The sequence below is a fragment of the Pholis gunnellus genome, assembly GCF_910591455.1.
Source record: "Pholis gunnellus genome assembly, chromosome: 8".
Classification (NCBI taxonomy): domain Eukaryota; kingdom Metazoa; phylum Chordata; class Actinopteri; order Perciformes; family Pholidae; genus Pholis; species Pholis gunnellus.
Genome location: NC_136534.1, coordinates 3,299,768 through 3,317,744, shown reverse-complemented (window position 1 = coordinate 3,317,744; position 17,977 = coordinate 3,299,768). Strand labels below are relative to the sequence as shown.

General features: G+C 42.0%; 1 protein-coding gene across 1 annotated transcript in view; it reads right to left on the bottom strand.

Moving 5' to 3' along the window:
- cep162 (centrosomal protein 162) overlaps positions 1–17,977 on the bottom strand; it is a 29,341-nt gene continuing 11,364 nt past the window's right edge. Inside the window, exons 8-29 of the mRNA XM_079164181.1 lie at positions 17,027–17,057; positions 16,523–16,597; positions 15,558–15,758; positions 14,600–14,681; positions 12,423–12,699; positions 12,055–12,280; positions 11,617–11,765; positions 10,928–11,062; positions 10,634–10,765; positions 9,697–9,809; positions 9,396–9,495; positions 8,984–9,110; positions 8,692–8,855; positions 6,802–6,906; positions 6,454–6,693; positions 5,102–5,308; positions 4,667–4,961; positions 3,387–3,519; positions 3,160–3,301; positions 2,990–3,088; positions 2,200–2,334; positions 1–526 (exon numbers count right to left, since the gene is read on the bottom strand). Coding sequence (XP_079020307.1) covers positions 350–526; positions 2,200–2,334; positions 2,990–3,088; positions 3,160–3,301; positions 3,387–3,519; positions 4,667–4,961; positions 5,102–5,308; positions 6,454–6,693; positions 6,802–6,906; positions 8,692–8,855; positions 8,984–9,110; positions 9,396–9,495; positions 9,697–9,809; positions 10,634–10,765; positions 10,928–11,062; positions 11,617–11,765; positions 12,055–12,280; positions 12,423–12,699; positions 14,600–14,681; positions 15,558–15,758; positions 16,523–16,597; positions 17,027–17,057 — 3,345 coding nt within the window. The 3' untranslated portion in view covers positions 1–349. The remainder of the gene's footprint in view (positions 527–2,199; positions 2,335–2,989; positions 3,089–3,159; positions 3,302–3,386; positions 3,520–4,666; positions 4,962–5,101; positions 5,309–6,453; positions 6,694–6,801; positions 6,907–8,691; positions 8,856–8,983; positions 9,111–9,395; positions 9,496–9,696; positions 9,810–10,633; positions 10,766–10,927; positions 11,063–11,616; positions 11,766–12,054; positions 12,281–12,422; positions 12,700–14,599; positions 14,682–15,557; positions 15,759–16,522; positions 16,598–17,026; positions 17,058–17,977) is intronic.

The following is a 17,977-nucleotide window of genomic DNA, read 5'->3' as shown; positions in this document are numbered from 1 at the left end:
ATACACACAAATAAGAAACAGGTACAGTATGAGTGTTCTTTTGTTTACACACTCATGGCTTTACATGTTTCTGTTTCTCACACTCTGAGTATATTGAAGCTTTATTTCTATTTGTATGTTTTAATAATAAGTAGCTGATGTGGAGCAGGACCTAGGTCTATCTCTGACTAATATTACCCTGGTTGTCAATAGAAGCTTCACGTGAACTCATTCCAACACTGAGACAGTGATTGTTGCTTATGTCGTCTATCTTTGGCTTCAATACACCATTATTAGCATTAGCTTTCACAAACTAGATGTCAGTCAAACCTTGCGTGTGCATCAACTCCTCTGGGTGAGGGGGGCTGGGTCAGGAGTGGGGGAGAACCACTCCCTGTCTTTGGAGATGTCTCAGGATGTCCAGGATGGAGTCTAGCTCCAGACGGAAAGCCTCCAGCTCTCTGCTCTTGTCCTGAGCCAGACGCTTCCAGCTCTCCACCTCTGACTGCTGACCGGCCTCTAACGTCTGTAACGAGCCCCCGATCACCTGCAGGGGGAGGGAGGGGGAGTAACTTTGTTCACTATATTCTCCAGAGTCTTCAAACGTGTTGGCTAGTGGGGGTGAAAATCATGAGCCACCTCACAATACATTGTCCATCTCTGACACTGTCTCTGTGTACGTCATCTATGTCACCGATGATGCATCAAACATACTTGTTGGGCCTTTCTCAGCACAGGAACTTTAGTGGAGCTTTTGTCTCCACTGAGCTTCTCATTTTGAACAGAGTTCATAAATATAATAAATCCAACTCTAGCTATTTTTGGGTTGGTGCAACAGCTGGTTTGCAATTAATAACGGAGGACAGAAGCGGGGCAGAACGACCAAACACTGCAAGATTCATATTCTCTTGATGAAAAAAAAAGCTCAGAAATGATTTCTTCACGGTCACTTCCTCGTCCTCTGAGTCAAGAGAGAATCAGCATGCTGCTGCTGATGATGATGATGATGATGATATGGAGCAACCTGTCCTGAAGGATTCACCCGGCTCTGGCTCCGATGGTCTAGAACTCTCTATCTGCTCTATTAATTGAATGATACTGACGTATACAGTGCCCGACAAAAGTCTTCACCTCGTTTGCTGTTTTTCCTATTTTGTTTCATTACAACCCTGAATAAAAAAAAAGATTGATATTTGGATTTTATGTAATGGACCTACACAAATTAGTCAACATCGGTGAAATGAAAATCTTTTTTTTCTTCTTCTTCTTCTTCTTCTTCTTCTTCTTCTTCTTCAAAAAAACAACAACTGAAAAGTGGTGCATACATACACTGCCTGGCCAAAAAAAAAGTCGCCACCTGGATTTAACTAAGCAAATAGGTACGAGCCTCCTATTGGATAATTACTGCATGGGCGATTATCTTTCAGCTGGCAACAAGTTATTTAACCCCAACTGGTGCAATGAGTTGCTTCTCATTTCTTAAACAACCATGTCGAAAGACACATATTCCAAGATGACAATGCCAGGATTCATCGGGCTCAAGTTGTGAAAGAGTGGTTCAGGGAGCATGAGACATCATTTTCACACATGGATTGGCCACCACAGAGTCCAGACCTGAACCCCATTGAGAATCTTTGGGATGTGCTGGAGAAGGCTTTGCGCAGCGGTCAGACTCTACCATCATCAATACAAGATCTTGGTGAGAAATTAATGCAACACTGGATGGAAATAAATCTTGTGACATTGCAGAAGCTTATTGAAACAATGCCACAGCGAATGCGTGCTGTAATCAAAGCTAAAGGCGGTCCAACGAAATATTAGTGTGACCTTTTTTTTTTGGTGGCGACTTTTTTTTGGGCCAGGCAGTGTATGTATTCACCCCCTTTGCTATGAAGCCCCTAAACAAGATCTGGCGACATCGACTACCTTCAGAAGTCTCATGATTAAATGGAAAGAATAATAAACCTGTAGAGGACCCATACTCATGGACCAGACAAGACAGTAATCAGGGAGGCACCGTAGAGACCAGAGAGAACTCCACAGAGGAGATGTTGGAGTATCTGTCCGTACGACATCATTAAGCTGTACACTCTACAGAGCTGAGGTGAACACATTTGGAGTTCACCAAGAGGCATGTGAGCGCCTTCTTATGAGTAAGCAGCTAGCCACAGTAAAAAGTCATTACAACATTCTACATAATCATTGTGCCATCATGTGTACCTGCTGCAGCTCTTTCTCTCTGTGTTGGTGTCTGAGCTCCATGTTGAGGATCTTCCTCTCCAGGCCACACAGGAGCTTCACCTCTGGGCTCTGAGCTTCTTTAGCTTCCTTCAGCTCCTTCAGAAGTCTGGTCAGCTACACACAAAACAGAGACTTTATGTTAACATGATGAGAAGAAACACGAAACAAAAGAATTCACTTTTTATCTTGGTTCTAATGAAATGTGATAATCAAGTAGGGAAACATCTTGAAATATATATTTACATATCAATGGAAGGGAGCTCTCAAAAGATATGCTGTTGGAATAAAGTCCAATCCAGAACACGTTTTGTGCCATTTCGCCATTCAATAGGGATGCCAAGCAGCAACTCAGTCACTCATTTCTGCATTTTAGAAGCCCTAAATTACTAATTGTCCCAAACTATGGATTCTCAATACTTACCAACCAGGACGAAAAGAATATTGCTAGCTAATGTTACAGCTGCTAAAAACATGCTGGTAAGCATTTCATTTTTCTTTGCCTTCATCTACTTCCTTGTAAGTATGTTGCATATAGTGGTTTCATTTTGTGAGAGCATTCCGATGAGTATCCGGCACCTTCATATATTTAAATGACGTATTTGTGCATTTAAGAGCTACTGCATGGTTTGGTCACGACTGGAGTCAAGGTGGGAAATCAAAAAGAAAAAAATCTCAAATAAAAAATAATCCAGAAGATAAACAATAAGCGAAATAGTCCTAACATTATATTCTGATAGATGAATAACAGATGACATGTTTCTAGCATCACCTGCTTCTGCAGAGCGTCCTCTCGGGTCCTGGATATTGCCAGAGCATCTTTAGCTCCCTGCACCTCTTTCAGCTGCTCTTGCAGATGTTTCACTGTTATCTGCAGGTAAAGGTGACGGTTAAAGCGACAGCGTCATTTCACGATGTTGTGACCAGTGAGTGAGCCCCTACCTCCTGAGTGTTGAGCTTATTGGCCAGCTCAGCGACCTTAGAGGACGAGTGTTCCAGGGCATGGGTGGCACGCAGCTGGTCCAGCACCCTGAGGTGCTCTGCTCTCATGGAGGACAGCTGCTCTGCAGAGTGCCCCTTCAGCCTAACGGATCACATTCACGTCAGCTGTCTGATCGCATCCGTGCTCTGCAGGAAACCTCAGCTGATGTGTTCGTACTGATACACACCTGCACAGCTCCTCCTTGGCTCGTTCAGCGTCCGACCTTAGCTCCTCCCTCTCCTGCTCGCTGTGCCACTGCAGCCGCTCCACGCGCTGCTTCAGAGCCTCGTTCTCCTGCAGAACCTCCGAGATGTGACTGCCTGTCAAAGACATGCAACCAAAATAAGATGGGAGTGTTGAAATGCTCAGCTAACTGTGAGCGTACCTGAGGCTCCCTCAGGCGTAGCATTAAACTCATGCAGCACCAGACGACTAACATTTAACTTCACATAGCATCAGAAGTAATGACTGTGATATAGCTAATAACGGTCATCTGCATTTAACATCCTATCTTTGAGAGTGCTGCTGTATGTTGTTGCACCATTATGACAAAGACAAGTCCACTTCTCGTATTACAACAACCCTCTCATGCACATACTGTACGTGCATGAGAGGGTTTCTGTTCCTTCTGTCCATACTGACCGTCTCCTAATATGATTCCAAAATCTATAGTCCTTGCTTTGTACACAAATGCATTCTTCAATTCATCTTAAATGAGTATTATTAGGCTTCAGCAGTCTTCCAGTGTTTACCCCGTGTGTTACTGCCCCTCCACCACGCCTCAGTGAGAGGGAAGACTTCAGTTCACCAACCCAGACTTCTGAAGCGTCTCAACTTTAGAGTGGATTTTGTATCTTATTTGTTTACATTGAACTCAGTGTAGGAAGGGATTTCTACATGACAGGAGGAAGCAATTCAGCTTTCAAAACATATGGGCATACATGTATTGTCTTAAGATGGACCCCAAGAAAGTGAATCTATCCTGAAGTGAAATGGTCACTTGTCAAAGACAAAAAATAAGACCATTTACTTCTATTCCCATGTGTTCTGCAACTAAAATCTGAACTCCCTGGTAGCACCAGAGGGTTTAATACCTGGAACAATCAGTACCATCCCCTAAGGTACTTATGGGATGAAAACGTTGTTCACTATTCCAGTAAATAGGACGCACCTCAGATACAACATAACATTATGCTAATAAGATTCAAAGTCAACAACACGGTACTGCTGACAGACAAACAGTAAATATAATTTGACAGTTCGACAACAAGACTAGCTCGCTATTGCTCCACACATCATTAGGTTCAGAGGTTACTCTTTGCAGCTTGTGTGTTGCAGTCGCCCCCCTGTGGTGTTCAGAGGATGAGGCACTGAAGGACTACACTCGTGACATTCAACTATGGTTTTTGTACTTCATTTAGTCAGCGCATTAATTCAGAACTGCCATCCAAACGACTACATCCATACCTGTGAAGACAGTGGGCTGGTAGGTCTTCTCACAATGAGCAGCTGGAAACGTTTCTTCTCCTCCTGCAGTGGTTTTGGCTGAGGCTGGCTGTCTCTTCGTCTCTGTAGGACGGGTTTCTGCTCGTGGGTTGGGGACAGACATCATGTTCCTCCTCTCCTTCTGCAGTCTCTCCACAGTGCGGCAGAGGTCTTGAATGGTCCGCGTCTTTGAGGCCAGGTCTTGGTTCAGACGCTCAATCCGGGCGCCAAACGCTGCCACGGCTTGGCGCTGGTGTCGGCCTGGACTGGGTTGGGCCTGTGGAAGGAAGTAAGACTAGGTTTTCATAATCATCACATTAAGACCAATATTTTACATAGTCAGCAAAGAATCTCCCATTTCTGTGAGTTGTGTTTAATCAGTGAAAGCTGAGGAAGGTGTTTTTGCGCGTTAATGACCTGGGATGCTCCTGTGCCAACCGTGTGTTTGAGCTGCTGCTGGAGACACTGGATCTGCTCCTGCAGAGACTTCTCTCTCTCCTGATGGCTTTCCTCCACACGCTGCAGCTCTTCCTCCAGTGTTCCAGCCCGAGACGTCCCGAGCTCCAGCTGCTGCTTCTGTTCCAGCCGCTGCTCCAGCTCGGAGATCTGCTGCTCGTAGCGGAGCTAAACGGTGCGCACGACATAAATCAGTTTGTAAAGTTGCTTTTGCGTGGCGTTTTGTTTATGACAATGTGTTTGTCCTTGGTGTACATCAATCTGATAACAAATAAAATCCTGTGATCCTGTCTCCTCTTACTACCTAAGAAAATCCTGGTGCTAGAGATCAACTTTAGCACTTGACTGTTAAAACCAAAGACATTTTTATTGATTAGATATATACCTTTGTATACAAGACACACTATTTATTTATACATGTTCTGAGGTAATATGTAACGTTTAGTTCAGAATAGTGTAGATTTCCAGTTTTTTGCATTTGAGCGTCTGATAGGATCCACCACTTTTCCTTTTTTATTCCTCAGACATGAAAACAAACAAAAATAAAGCTGGCATTGATTTAGATGGCAGTCTCTTCCCAGAGTATATTTAACAGGGACCATGCAGACAAACATTGTTATGTGTGGGGAGAAGCCACGAGACAGATGTAATGTATATAGGTGGTTCAGCTAAAGCTAATTGGCTGCCCATTCATCGTCTGCACTTGTCAATGTGGTTATAATGTGGTTATTATTCTATGGTATTCCTCATCTAACAGCAGCAGGAAAGTCTCAACCCTTTGTCTCCCCCCGCTGGCAGTGAGTGTACTTGCACTAAAACTGCCGACACCTTTAATCCTTCCTTTGATCGTCAAGTTTCTATATTTATCTGGAGCATCCACCCAGATACTTTTCTTGGATGCTTCTTAGGATTGTCAACCAGAGCTTGGGCCATATTCTGAGCTACTGCTCCGTCTCTAAAAGGGTCTCTCCCTCCTTCCTATCACCTTTCAAATACACGCTTCAGGTGCGCCAGCTCGGCAAAGTCGCCACAGACACCACAACTCCCTTATACTGCAAAACACAGAGAGCTTTCCTGCAGTCAATGGGCTTAATCAGCACTGTGTGGCCTTGTTCGACCTGAACATAACGGATGATTATTGTTACGTTAAAGTTCTGCTCTCCAGCTTTAGGTAGGAGTAACACAGACCTGGTGGTTAGATTGTAACTCATGGTTCCTACACCGTCACTGAGCATGTTTGCAGTGTACAATGTGCTGCTTTAACAATAATGTGACATTGAGAGGAGACTACATCATATTGCCTTTAGCAGTACCTTGATCCTGTGGAACTGTTGCTCCATGGCACGCAGGCCACGCTTGGCCTCCTCATCGTGACCCTCCAGCTCCGCCTCCAGACGCTGGATCCTGCGCTCCAGCAGGGCGCTGATCCTGTTGGGTGGAGGGGACGTCTCGGAGGCCACGTCCTCCTGACAGCCGGCCGCGGCTGCAGCGTAGATCAGAGCGGGCAGCGAGTTTGGGTTTCTGTGTTTTAGTATCTGCTCCAGCTCCTTCACCTGGTGAAGAGAGAAAGACTCTTCAGCAACAATGAAGGGACATAAACTGCAGAGGGAATGGGAAGAGGGTGTAACACGTGTGTTAGCTTCTTTGCTTGTGTGAGAGACCTGTCGCTCAAGGTCCTGCATCCTCTTAGTGTGCACTGTTTTCTCTTTGCTCTTTGTCTGCTGCTCACTGCTTCTTTTGCCCACATCCAGTTTCAGCCTCTCTACCTGAAACAGAGACGGAAAGCTGTCAGTTCCAGCCCAGTAAGCAGCATTAAACGGGCTTTCTGTCACACGTCATAGCGGATACTAGGGCTGAACCATTCAAAAATAAATACATCTAATTGCAATTATTTGACTGATGTGATAGGATTTTGGATATTTGAGGGAATCATTTTCATTAAAAACATGAAATACTCTTTACAAAATAAAGATGTTTTCTTAAGTCTGTAGAATATGATGCGTAGACCAGGAATCTCTGCTGCACCACGATATTTATGTGTCAACATGGTTGATAATAATTCAGATTCATTGTTCAGCCCTTGCTGATGCTGCAAGAACTCAAGTTGATGCCCACACAGCAGACACACTAACTATTAGTGTAGCAGGTGAGAAACACACATCGTTGTATTATATTTCCAACATACTATGATGCTGCCATCAGCTGTCAACTGATGATGAGATGAAACTCGTGGTTCTGCCTCCTCAGCTGTTTTTGGACCAACAAAAAGAAAACGCTCCCTTGCGTCTCATGAAAACTCCTGAGTTTGTGTTTAGTATTTGAATGTCTCTGCTGGATGACACTAAAATGCATCTCACCTCTTGTATAGTGTACAGCTACTACAACACGTTAATATCCAGCATTGTTACGGTTTAAAGACTCATTTCTGGTGCCGGTCGATGGTGTTCTTTAGGACAACAGTTCTTTGTCTTTTTCAAGAGATTTTTGTATTATTTTGCCCTACAGACGAAATATAATTTAAATCTGTGATGTTGCCTTACGCACCACATCCCAAAATAGAAAGCTCCACCACGCTCACTCCCCCTGGGCCATGTCCACCTATCAAGATATACACAGAGAGAAAGCCTCTCTCAGGGGTGATTAATAGAAGCGTAGGTACATACATAACTCTCGTCTGGACTAGAGAAGGAGAGTGATGGAAGGAGAAGAAATGACGGTAGGGCTGTCGTTATGTGAGAGAAACGCATGCTGTAGTGTTGCCGGTGCAGACAGCCGCATTGGTAAAAACTAAGACAGACGACACGGGGAAGTTGGAGCTGTGTTTGTGTTCTTTAAATCCATAATCTTTGTGATTAACATATCACTGTATTAATCTGTATGGAGGAGTGTGGTGAAACACCTAAACCTATGCATCTCCATACTGACAAATTATGACACAAACCAGCAAAAATCACAACTTGTCCTGAACATAATAGAACAATGATGATAAAACACCTCACAAAACAATAGAAGTCTTCTGTAGAAAAACGGCTTTTGACAAGTTTTAAAGAGGTTATTCTGCTTTTACTCTAACAAATATCAAAGATCTGAAGGAACACGTTTTAATGGCGCCCTTTGAGTCGGACTGATTAGTGGATTCTCAAGTCCCTACCTTGTTTTTAACCCTACACTGTCTTTACAAGGCCACCCAGTAACTGGGCTTCAGATGTGATCCAGACTAGCTGATGGTGGGAGGATTTGTTAAGGGCCTGGAACACTTCACAGATCATTATGTGACCAAATGAAGTGGCCTTTTGAAGTACATAAATGCTATGAATGAATGTGCTACTGTGAGGAACAGAACATAAGAGGACTTTGTATCGTCTTATCTACTATGAATAGATACGGAAGGTTAATGGGACTATAGTTTTCTAGTCTTCAGACCATTCAAAGCACTTTAACACTAAACACTGTTATTCACCCATTCACACCCATTCATACACTGAAGCAAAGCAGTTTGGAGTTAAGTGTCTTGCCCAAGGACACATGGATAAGAGGTACGTGAGCCTCGCCTGCTCTTGGAGCTGGTGTATCTCAGCTGTAGCAGCCTTCAGTCTGCCAGCATCTCTGTCCAGCAGCTCCTGGTTCTCAGCAAACCACTGCAGCTTCTTCTTCAGGGCCGCCACTTCTTCTCTGTGCTTGTCCTCCAATACGCGCATCTCCAAAGTCTTGTCACCTGACACATTCAGAATATGGAGACACGTCGTCAGTAAGACCAAAGACCACTTACGCTTTCTTAGTCTGGAAGAAACTTGGTCTTTGGATTTAAATTCTACCACTGGCTCTGTTCTGAATCCAGTTTACCTGAGGCAGACACGGCCCGAGCTTTAGCTAGGTCCCTCTCTTTCTTCATCAGCTGCAGGTCTACCTCCAGAGCCTGCTTTCCTTGCTTCAGCATGTGGAAGTCCTCAGACAGCTTGGCCTCATTCCTCTGCACACAGAAACACATTGAACTGAGGGGGCTGAACATAGGAGCTGGTTTACTGAATACTGCTCTTGAGCCCTCGGTGATGATGAATGAAGGAACCCTTGAAGGTGCTGGGTCTATGGATGTAATTGCAATCTCCACACATTGTCCGGTAAGCACAGGAAAGACAATGATGGGCCGTCTTCACTCATTTACTGTTGGCAGTTTAGAATATCTCAATGTGTATGTGTCGATGTAGTGAATTCTCAGTGTGGGCTGGAGAATAGAACAGGTGACTGTGGTACGTACCTGAAATGTATTCAGCTGAGCTAACAAGTCTGTAATGCGGTGAGTGTGATCCATTAAGCACACACTTCCCACAGTCCTTGAGGTTTTATTCAGCTGCTCCCTGGTGAAGAATACAAACATTTAACAAAACATTTTCTGAAAAAAGGAATACATACATATCAAAGGGAAATCATGTGCATTTTTAAAAGTAGGCCAAGATTTTGAACAATTCTAAATAGACATTCATACTGGGAAGACATTTACAAGCAAACACCTGTTCACAAATCAGCCCCTCTGATGGACACACCTTCACTGAACCCACCTTGTGAAAGCCAGCTCATTCAGCAGCCTCTGGTTCTCATTAAACATGGCCTCCTCGTTGGCCTTACTCGTAACCTGCTGAGCCTTCATCTGCAAACACAGCTTCTCATTCTCCTGCAAAAGAAACCTTAGTTTTACTGCACTCAAATAACAACAACTATTCAAACTACAAGAGGCAGAAAAGGAACAAAGAAAACTACACATCATGCAATTGAGACACGAGTGATGATTTTTGGTGGCAGCCTGCTTCATTTAAAGAATGAATGAAGTCAGACTACTGAGTTTTACCCCGATGGAATGTGACATTATCTCAGTTAGACTGTATGTGCAGGTGAGCATTCCAGGAGCCCAACAAGGTAACTTAGGCTGTGACCAAAATCCCTCCCTCACTCACAGATTCACTAGTCCCTGTACAACAGACATGTCATCGTTTACTCTGTAGTGAGCAGAAAATAGAACTTTCCCAGGAACCTTTGGAGGAGCTCATTGCGTTTTGAACCGCAAGGATCAGGGTCTAACTGAAGGTCCTGGGTCATTTACCCCAAACAGCCTGTGGTCAGGGATAGTACTTTCTGAAAGTACAGGAACTTTCAGGGATGACCGTCGCTGACTAGTCAGACACACACAGCGCCGCTGCTGCAACTCCTGTACCACCTCATCCATGAAACAAGGACGCACTCTATTGTCTATTTGGGACCATTTTAGAAGGAGGAGGGAGAATTTCTCTTTGTTTGATAGCATTAAATGTAGTTAGGGTGCCGGGATGCAGACAAATAGACATAACAAAGCAAGTACATTTCTGTAAACACAAATTTCAAACACAAAAGAACAACAGCATCGACAAGCTTGGAACTACAGTGTATCAGAAAAAGATTGATTAATTGCTGACAGGAATGAACAGTGAAGACGACCACGTCAAGAGATTCAGGGAGACAAACCTGCTGGTAACCTTTGATGAGCGTCTCCTGCTCTTTTATTTCTTTATCAATCTGCTGGAGCTTTCCCTCTGCAGCAGAGTCGGTGGCCTCGGTCCATCTCTTCTTCTGACTGGCTTCTTCTGCACTTCGCAGCTGAGGAGAAAAACAACATTATTTACTACTTACTGATGTATTGATGTGCAGACCCTTCTTTTTGCATGTAATCAAATAAAGGAGTGTCCAGCCATCAATAAGATTACAAGGCATGGTAGAAATGTTTGGAGCTGAAAGGCCCTGAGCTGAGTGTTTGAGCACCTTGCTTTGCAGAAGGTAGTTCTGCTGTCTGAGTGAGTGGAGCTCCTCTTCACCTTCCTTCATCATCTGCAGCTCCCTCTCTTTGTGAGCCAGCTGGACTCTCAGCTCCTCCACCAGAGAGCCGTCCTCCTCCCTCTGCAAGTCAGACATCAACACTGACATCTCATGCATCATGAACGTTATGTGCTGTTAACATGCACAGAGGTTCACACTTTGGCCAGCCATCCAGTAGGATTAACTAGCGCAGCCACACTGACATGATCCCTCACTGGCATCCCATCTGCACACACTGACAACTCGTGCTTCTCCAAACAGCGACCGCAGAGTTCCTTAGAAACAATCAATCAAGCGTTGGAATCTTCTCAGCATACCGCAGTGATACGCAAACAACTAAAAGTCTATTGTTACTCACATTTATCTGAGTAAAACAGCACTATAACAGTAACTAACTGTATCACTAACACTTCTCCTTCATTGACAGACCCTCTACATAGATCCCCGACTAGAAAGCATGCTGACTTGTTCTCTTTTCATCATTTCTATCATGTTTTCAATAGATCCAATTCTTCTGGATTGCATTCATAGTCCTGTGGATCATCAATAAGAGCTCAACTCTGTGCTGAGTTAGCATTATATGACGCATGTCATTTGAACACAAAAAGTCAGCTGGAGATGTAGTATTTCCCTACCTTATTTGGAAGACGATGTGTCAGTCTGGTGACGTCCTGTGCGTCGGTGGCGTCCTGGTGACCGCTGGTGGCGATCTGCTGTTGGAGGACAGCCACTAAGGACTGAACAGACGCCACCAGCTCACCGCTCACCCTCAGACCTGGCTCTGCTAATCAAACGAACATAGAAGGTATTCAGCTCCTTTATGTACAAACACACAACTCAAAGCACGACACATTGAGGCAAACAGCTCCACGCCATGCTCCTGCATTATGAAGACACGAAGGGACTCAGAAAGGTTCGAAAATCAATCCCAAAGACAATAAATAACATGAGGAAGATAGAAAGGTTTGAGTGGATTTATATAGACCTTTTGTAGCGAGAGACACAGCTCCTAATCCTAACTCATCTGAGCAGTTAAATGACTTGATATTTTGTGTGTGAGTGCCGTCATTAACCTGAGTCCTCTCTTTCTTGGCTCTTTGTGATTTGGGCTTTATCTCGTGGATGCTGCAGAGGACGGGAAACAGGAGGCTGGGTTTTGGCTGCAGCAGCTCTACTCAGCCCTGAGGACCTGGAAGTCCCTGCTGCTCTCCCCTCCACTCTCCTGCCTCTCACAGGGGCCACCGTGGGTTTCCTCACTGAGGATGTAGAGGAATGAGAAACGGTGGATCCGTGCGAAGCCTGGGGAAAACATTAGGCCCACTTTATTTCAGTAACAACAGACTGCTACAGCTTAGCCTTTACTCTATTGGATCTGATCTGTCCGACACTATTTCAAATCTAAGCGCTCCTGAGATGGAGAATAGTGTGAAGTGTTCCTCACCTGTTGTTTCTTAGCTTTGCCAGCTTGAGAGGATGTGGAAGAAGAGCATTTGTTCTGATCCTGCATCAGCTTCTCTACTTCCTGTCTGATGCTCCACGTCAGGTTGGCAGGGTCTGGGGAGCTGGGCGGGGGGCTGGTCAACCCCCTGGCAGCCTGTATCCCTGCTTCGGGGCTAGCCTCTTCTGCTCGCTCCAGGTGGGACTCTGGAGAGGTCACGTCTGGGAAAGTCCTTTCCAAGAAGCGGGGTGTCTTTTCTCGGTCCTCAAGTCCTACAGCACTGTAATCAGAAAATGTAAAGAGACAACCTCGCTAAACGTTTTCAAAAACAGTTTGTGTTCCTGTTTTGACTTGCTGAGAAATAAATTCAGGTTTGGAAGTCAAATAAAGAACGACGCAGATCTGTGTCTGATGTTTATGGTACAGTGTTGGATATTGCCTGGGTGAATCTCCGATTGAACAGGTGTCATCCTACAAATACCTCAGACTGTAGATGATAGATATTCTGGTTAATTGCATGTTGATTAACTCACAAATACACAGGCTTAGCCTTTGGGTGCAGAGAAAAAGCTGTTTGTTCACAGGTAGGCTTATTATTATTATTATTATTATTGTTGTTAGGTATTATTAGTATTTATCTAGGCTTATTATTATTATTATTATTATTAGTAGTAGTAGTAGTAGTAGTAGTATTTATCTAGGCTTATTATTATTGTTAGGTATTATTAGTATTTATCTAGGCTTATTATTATTAGTAGTAGTAGTATTTATCTAGGCTTATTATTATTGTTAGGTATTATTAGTATTTATCTAGGCTTATTATTATTATTATTATTATTAGTAGTAGTAGTATTTATCTAGGCTTATTATTATTATTAGGTATTATTAGTATTTATCTAGGCTTATTATTATTATTATTATTATTGTTAGGTATTATTAGTATTTATCCAGGCTTATTATTATTATTATTATTATTATTATTGTTAGGTATTATTAGTATTTATCTAGGCTTATTATTATTATTTTTATTATTATTAGTAGTAGTATTTATCTAGGCTTTTTATTATTATTATTATTATTATTGTTAGGTATTATTAGTATTTATCCAGGCTTATTATTATTATTATTATTAGGTATTATTAGTATTTATCTAGGCTTATTATTATTATTATGTATTATTAGTATTTATCTAGGCTTATTATTATTATTATTAGGTATTATTAGTATTTATCTAGGCTTATTATTATTATTATTATTATTATTATTATTATTATTAGGTATTATTAGTATTTATCTAGGCTTATTATTATTATTATTATTATTATTATTATTATTAGGTATTATTAGTATTTATCTAGGATTATTATTATTATTATTTATCATTAGGTATTTCGGTAAACTATCGACCAAAATAATCCCGTACAAATTTGGATTGGAACTTCTTCAGTCAAACAATAACAGTCATCGATCCTTTTTGTGTCCAGATCTATTAAAAAAGGACTATTTGTCAGAGCATGTGAGCGGAGTCGAGCCCGAGTGAGCAGGGAGCGTAAGGAGAGAATAAAGAGTTGGAGCGACGCCTTATCTCCCGCTTCCTGAGAATGTATCTGTGTGTTGTGCACAGCGCCTGCGTAGGATTGTTTCTCACTCTTGTTAGCCGGACATTTGCAATAACTCCAGAGTACAATCAATTCAAAAACTCACAACACGCTTTTATCTCAATAAATATTCTGCTTCATTCCATATTTGTTGGCGTTTGGCCTTTCAAAATCACTACTTTCACTTTGGTCAAACACAGTTTGCTCTCCCGATCGCCACACACAGGACGACCTGTATGAACGGGGCGGTCTTGCAGCAACGAAACGAAACTGACGACTTATATTAATTAAGAATAGTTGATTAAATAGAAAATAAAAAAAGCTCATTCAATCCGACAAATCACTTTATTCAAATTGAATCTAACTATTTGAGGATTCTTTTGTTAGGGTCTTAAAATATGACGACAGACATTCAAAGCTTCACTTGAAAGTGATGTTGGCTCAGTTGACAATCCGGTCTGAACTGGATTATATGCATGCTCTACTATCAATACTTCTGTTACTACATGCTCATAACATGTACAGAACAGTTTGGTGAAGTCTTTATTTTGATAATTGCTCGTAAGAGGTTACGGTCCTAACCTGACAGGCTGGAGGGTGAAGCCTCTGATATGGTCCTTCTCTGGCCTGATGGGTCTCAGCAACTCTTCTGCAGTGGGAAGCTCTAGATACACAAACACAACAAATATTCAACATACTTTAGTCCTGTAGTGAGCATACAGTATGGACTGCCTGAATCTTTAATTCAATACACTGGTTGTGTCTTAAAGGCAGGGTTGGCAATCTTCTACAGAAATATTTTTGATATTTTGTTAAAATTCTCACTACAAAAGAAATTATTGAATCAAATGATCTGACAAAAAAGAAAGAAAAGAAAAAACGGTATCTGTGGCTGTTGAAGGACTGTGAGAAGCTCGTCCGATCATTTCATTCAGCCAAAATGTAATGATCTTAACCGCTGTGAAAACTAACAACAGCCACGTTTATTGTTTACAATCATTATGATCATTTTGGAGGAGTGGCTTTGGAAGAACACCTGAAGGGACGGGCTGTCATTGTTGCCGACTCTGCGACTATTTTCCATTGCCCTCTCACGGTTTCACCGTCCCATAGTTCTCACCATTTCCCTCAGCCATTAGAGATGACGGGGTTCAGAGCACAATGCTTCTGTTGTCGTGTTGTGCCTTAAAGGGCCTTCAGTAAGTGAAGGACACAAGAGACAAATGGAGAGCATGTCTACGAAGAGAAAGAAATACTAAAGCAGGGGAAAATCAATGAATGAAAACTGAAGAATATTTGTTCATGCCAGAGTGACAAATTATTGGATTCTCTTTCCTGAGAATCAAAAGTAAAACTGAAAGTAATTAACATAACAATTCTGTTTCAGTGTACTTATTATTTTGTTATTTTCTTTAAAAATCACCAGAATGCAGGAAGCAAAGTCTCTGATAATGTCTTTTCTCTGGGAAAGAACCCCGAAACACCTGCTCTGGTTTTGAAATCCTCCTCATTTTCACGGTCTGGAGGTTGTTAGTCTGACCTGAGTCGTTGGTCGACGCAGGCTGAAGAGACTGTGTGGCATGTTGAGGAGGAGACGATGGAGACCTGTTGATCCTTCCCCTCTCTTCCAGAGAGGAATGATGGTGACGATGGTCATCTGAATCTTCCACCACATGGATCTGTCTGTAGGCCTCATGAAGAGCCTCCATGTCTGAGGCTCCACTCTGCACATACGACTGACCTGGAAGGAAACTCATTTAGAGAACTCTGTGACAAAAACATTACAAGAAAATATGGAATTTTCTGTCACTAGTGGTGTCTCAATCATAATAGTGGGATTATGAAAGTAAACAACACAACAAAATATACAACGCAGGTCAAGTCATTTTAGACATTTTAATAATGAAAAATGACATCTTCAAATGAACTTGTGGGGAAACGGCAAAAAATCGTGAGGTCTTGGATTTGACTAATAAGAAACAAAGGAAGCTCAATGATTTATTGTGAGAAAATATGTTTTGCCCAAACAACAGTTTGCTGTTTGTGGACCTCATCAGAACATAAGCTAAGACTACGGAATGATATTTATCTCAATATTTAATTAAAAAAATGTAAGACTTTTAGACGGGTCCTTTAAGTTATGTTTAGATATTACTCATGTGTAACAGCCAATATGTTTTGAGAAAAACTAAATGCAGCGTGGGTTATGTATCAATAAATGAAGGAAACTAGTCTGCTCATTACTACGTATCGTGTCTGGTTGCTCTAGATCTAGAATCTTCTAGAATGAGTGTGCTACATCTTTCAAAAGGATGAGATGGGCATAAATGGTCTATTGTGAACCAATCTTAATAATGTCTGGAGAAATGCATATAAAAATAAGCAAAGGGCAATAGTATTCCACCCGCTGCCTTTAAATAAAGCTGGCTCTTTGTAAATTTGGAATATTTATTGGTTGATTGCATTATATTATATAGTCTGGTACTTGTTTTGTGCTGGTGTTACCTCTGTCCAGAGACCCTGCTGTGTCCTTTCTTCCGTCCTCTCCACCTGTGTCATCCAGGGAATCATGGAGAGACACTGAGACAAAAGTTAAGTTAGGGTTTGTCTTCTATTTAAAGCTCAGATCATTATTCATGGCAACAACCTTTTCCCATTCACCCACCATAGCAGTACAGCACTGATATACTGCGTATATATTGAGTAGGCAGTCTGTCATTTCAAGTAGAACTAATGAGCACATTTAATGAGCACTGTTACAGGAAGCCCGAGATCTGAGATTTCCATTGCCAACGACTGCTTCTGTCATTGTTGAGTCACATAATAACAGAGAACTGGAAACTTGAGACATCTGAGTGAGATTACTCATCAGTATTAACATGGTTTCCACTGTAGTGCTTCTCTATTTAATGATAGAAGTGTTGTGTACGGCTTGTTTGTCTCAACATAGTCTGAACGACTGTATTCCTCCAAACACCCACCCATGACCACAGAGTCTTTTTCTCTTACCTTTGGCAAGGATTGTAGACATTTTAGACTTCTGAAAAAAAAAGAAAAAGATCATAGGATGAATTACTGAACCATGCAGCAAGATGTCAGTTTGTGATATTTCAGTATAAAGAGATAAATAGCGACTGTAATGACCCTGTTTGCAGCTCTGACACCCCTCAGCCAATATCAAGCACGTAAACAGCAGGTTAACTCTTTTGAGCTGGAGTCAGTATGGCAGCTCAGGTTTGCATAATTCCATAGCAACCTAATTATGACTTTATTATGATTATGGATTTTTCATTTAATTTGTGTGGCTTTTATTGTCGTGTATAGGATATAACCTTATCAGCCGCTCTCTGTCAGCTGTATTAGCTTCCTCTGCAATATAGTTAAGACGGATTTCTCAGTAGACTGGTCAGCCCTCCTCTGGTGGTCGGCATACTAGAACTGAGATTATTGGTGCGGTCCAAAACCCACACTATCATGTTAGTATGCCAAGAGCTCAGACAGATGAAGGTCTGATGACAGCTCATTGACAGCTATGGACTGCAGCAGACATATCGGAGAAAGGCTTAAAGTGCAATGCGCAATGTTGTGACCAAGTAGTATGTCCCAATTGAATGCATACTACATGCAATAGGTACTTTGTAAGGGCAGCTGAAGTACGTACTAAAAGTAAAATTTGAAAAAATCTTTTATACACAAGATAATTACTTATGCACACAATGTATTATCTTGTTTGCACAAGATCCATATAATTATATTAACTTTCGCGCAACGAGTTTTTATGCAGGGCTTACAAAATATATGGCCACTTGAGAAATGACTGAAGTTCCATACATAGGTCACATGATGACATCTGAGCCAATCGCTGTGTAGTCATGTAGTTGAAAGCTGAAAGGTTAGTGAGTGAACCTCAAGTTGAAATAGTTTTGTTTATTAATAAAGTCCAAATTTACCAAAGAACAC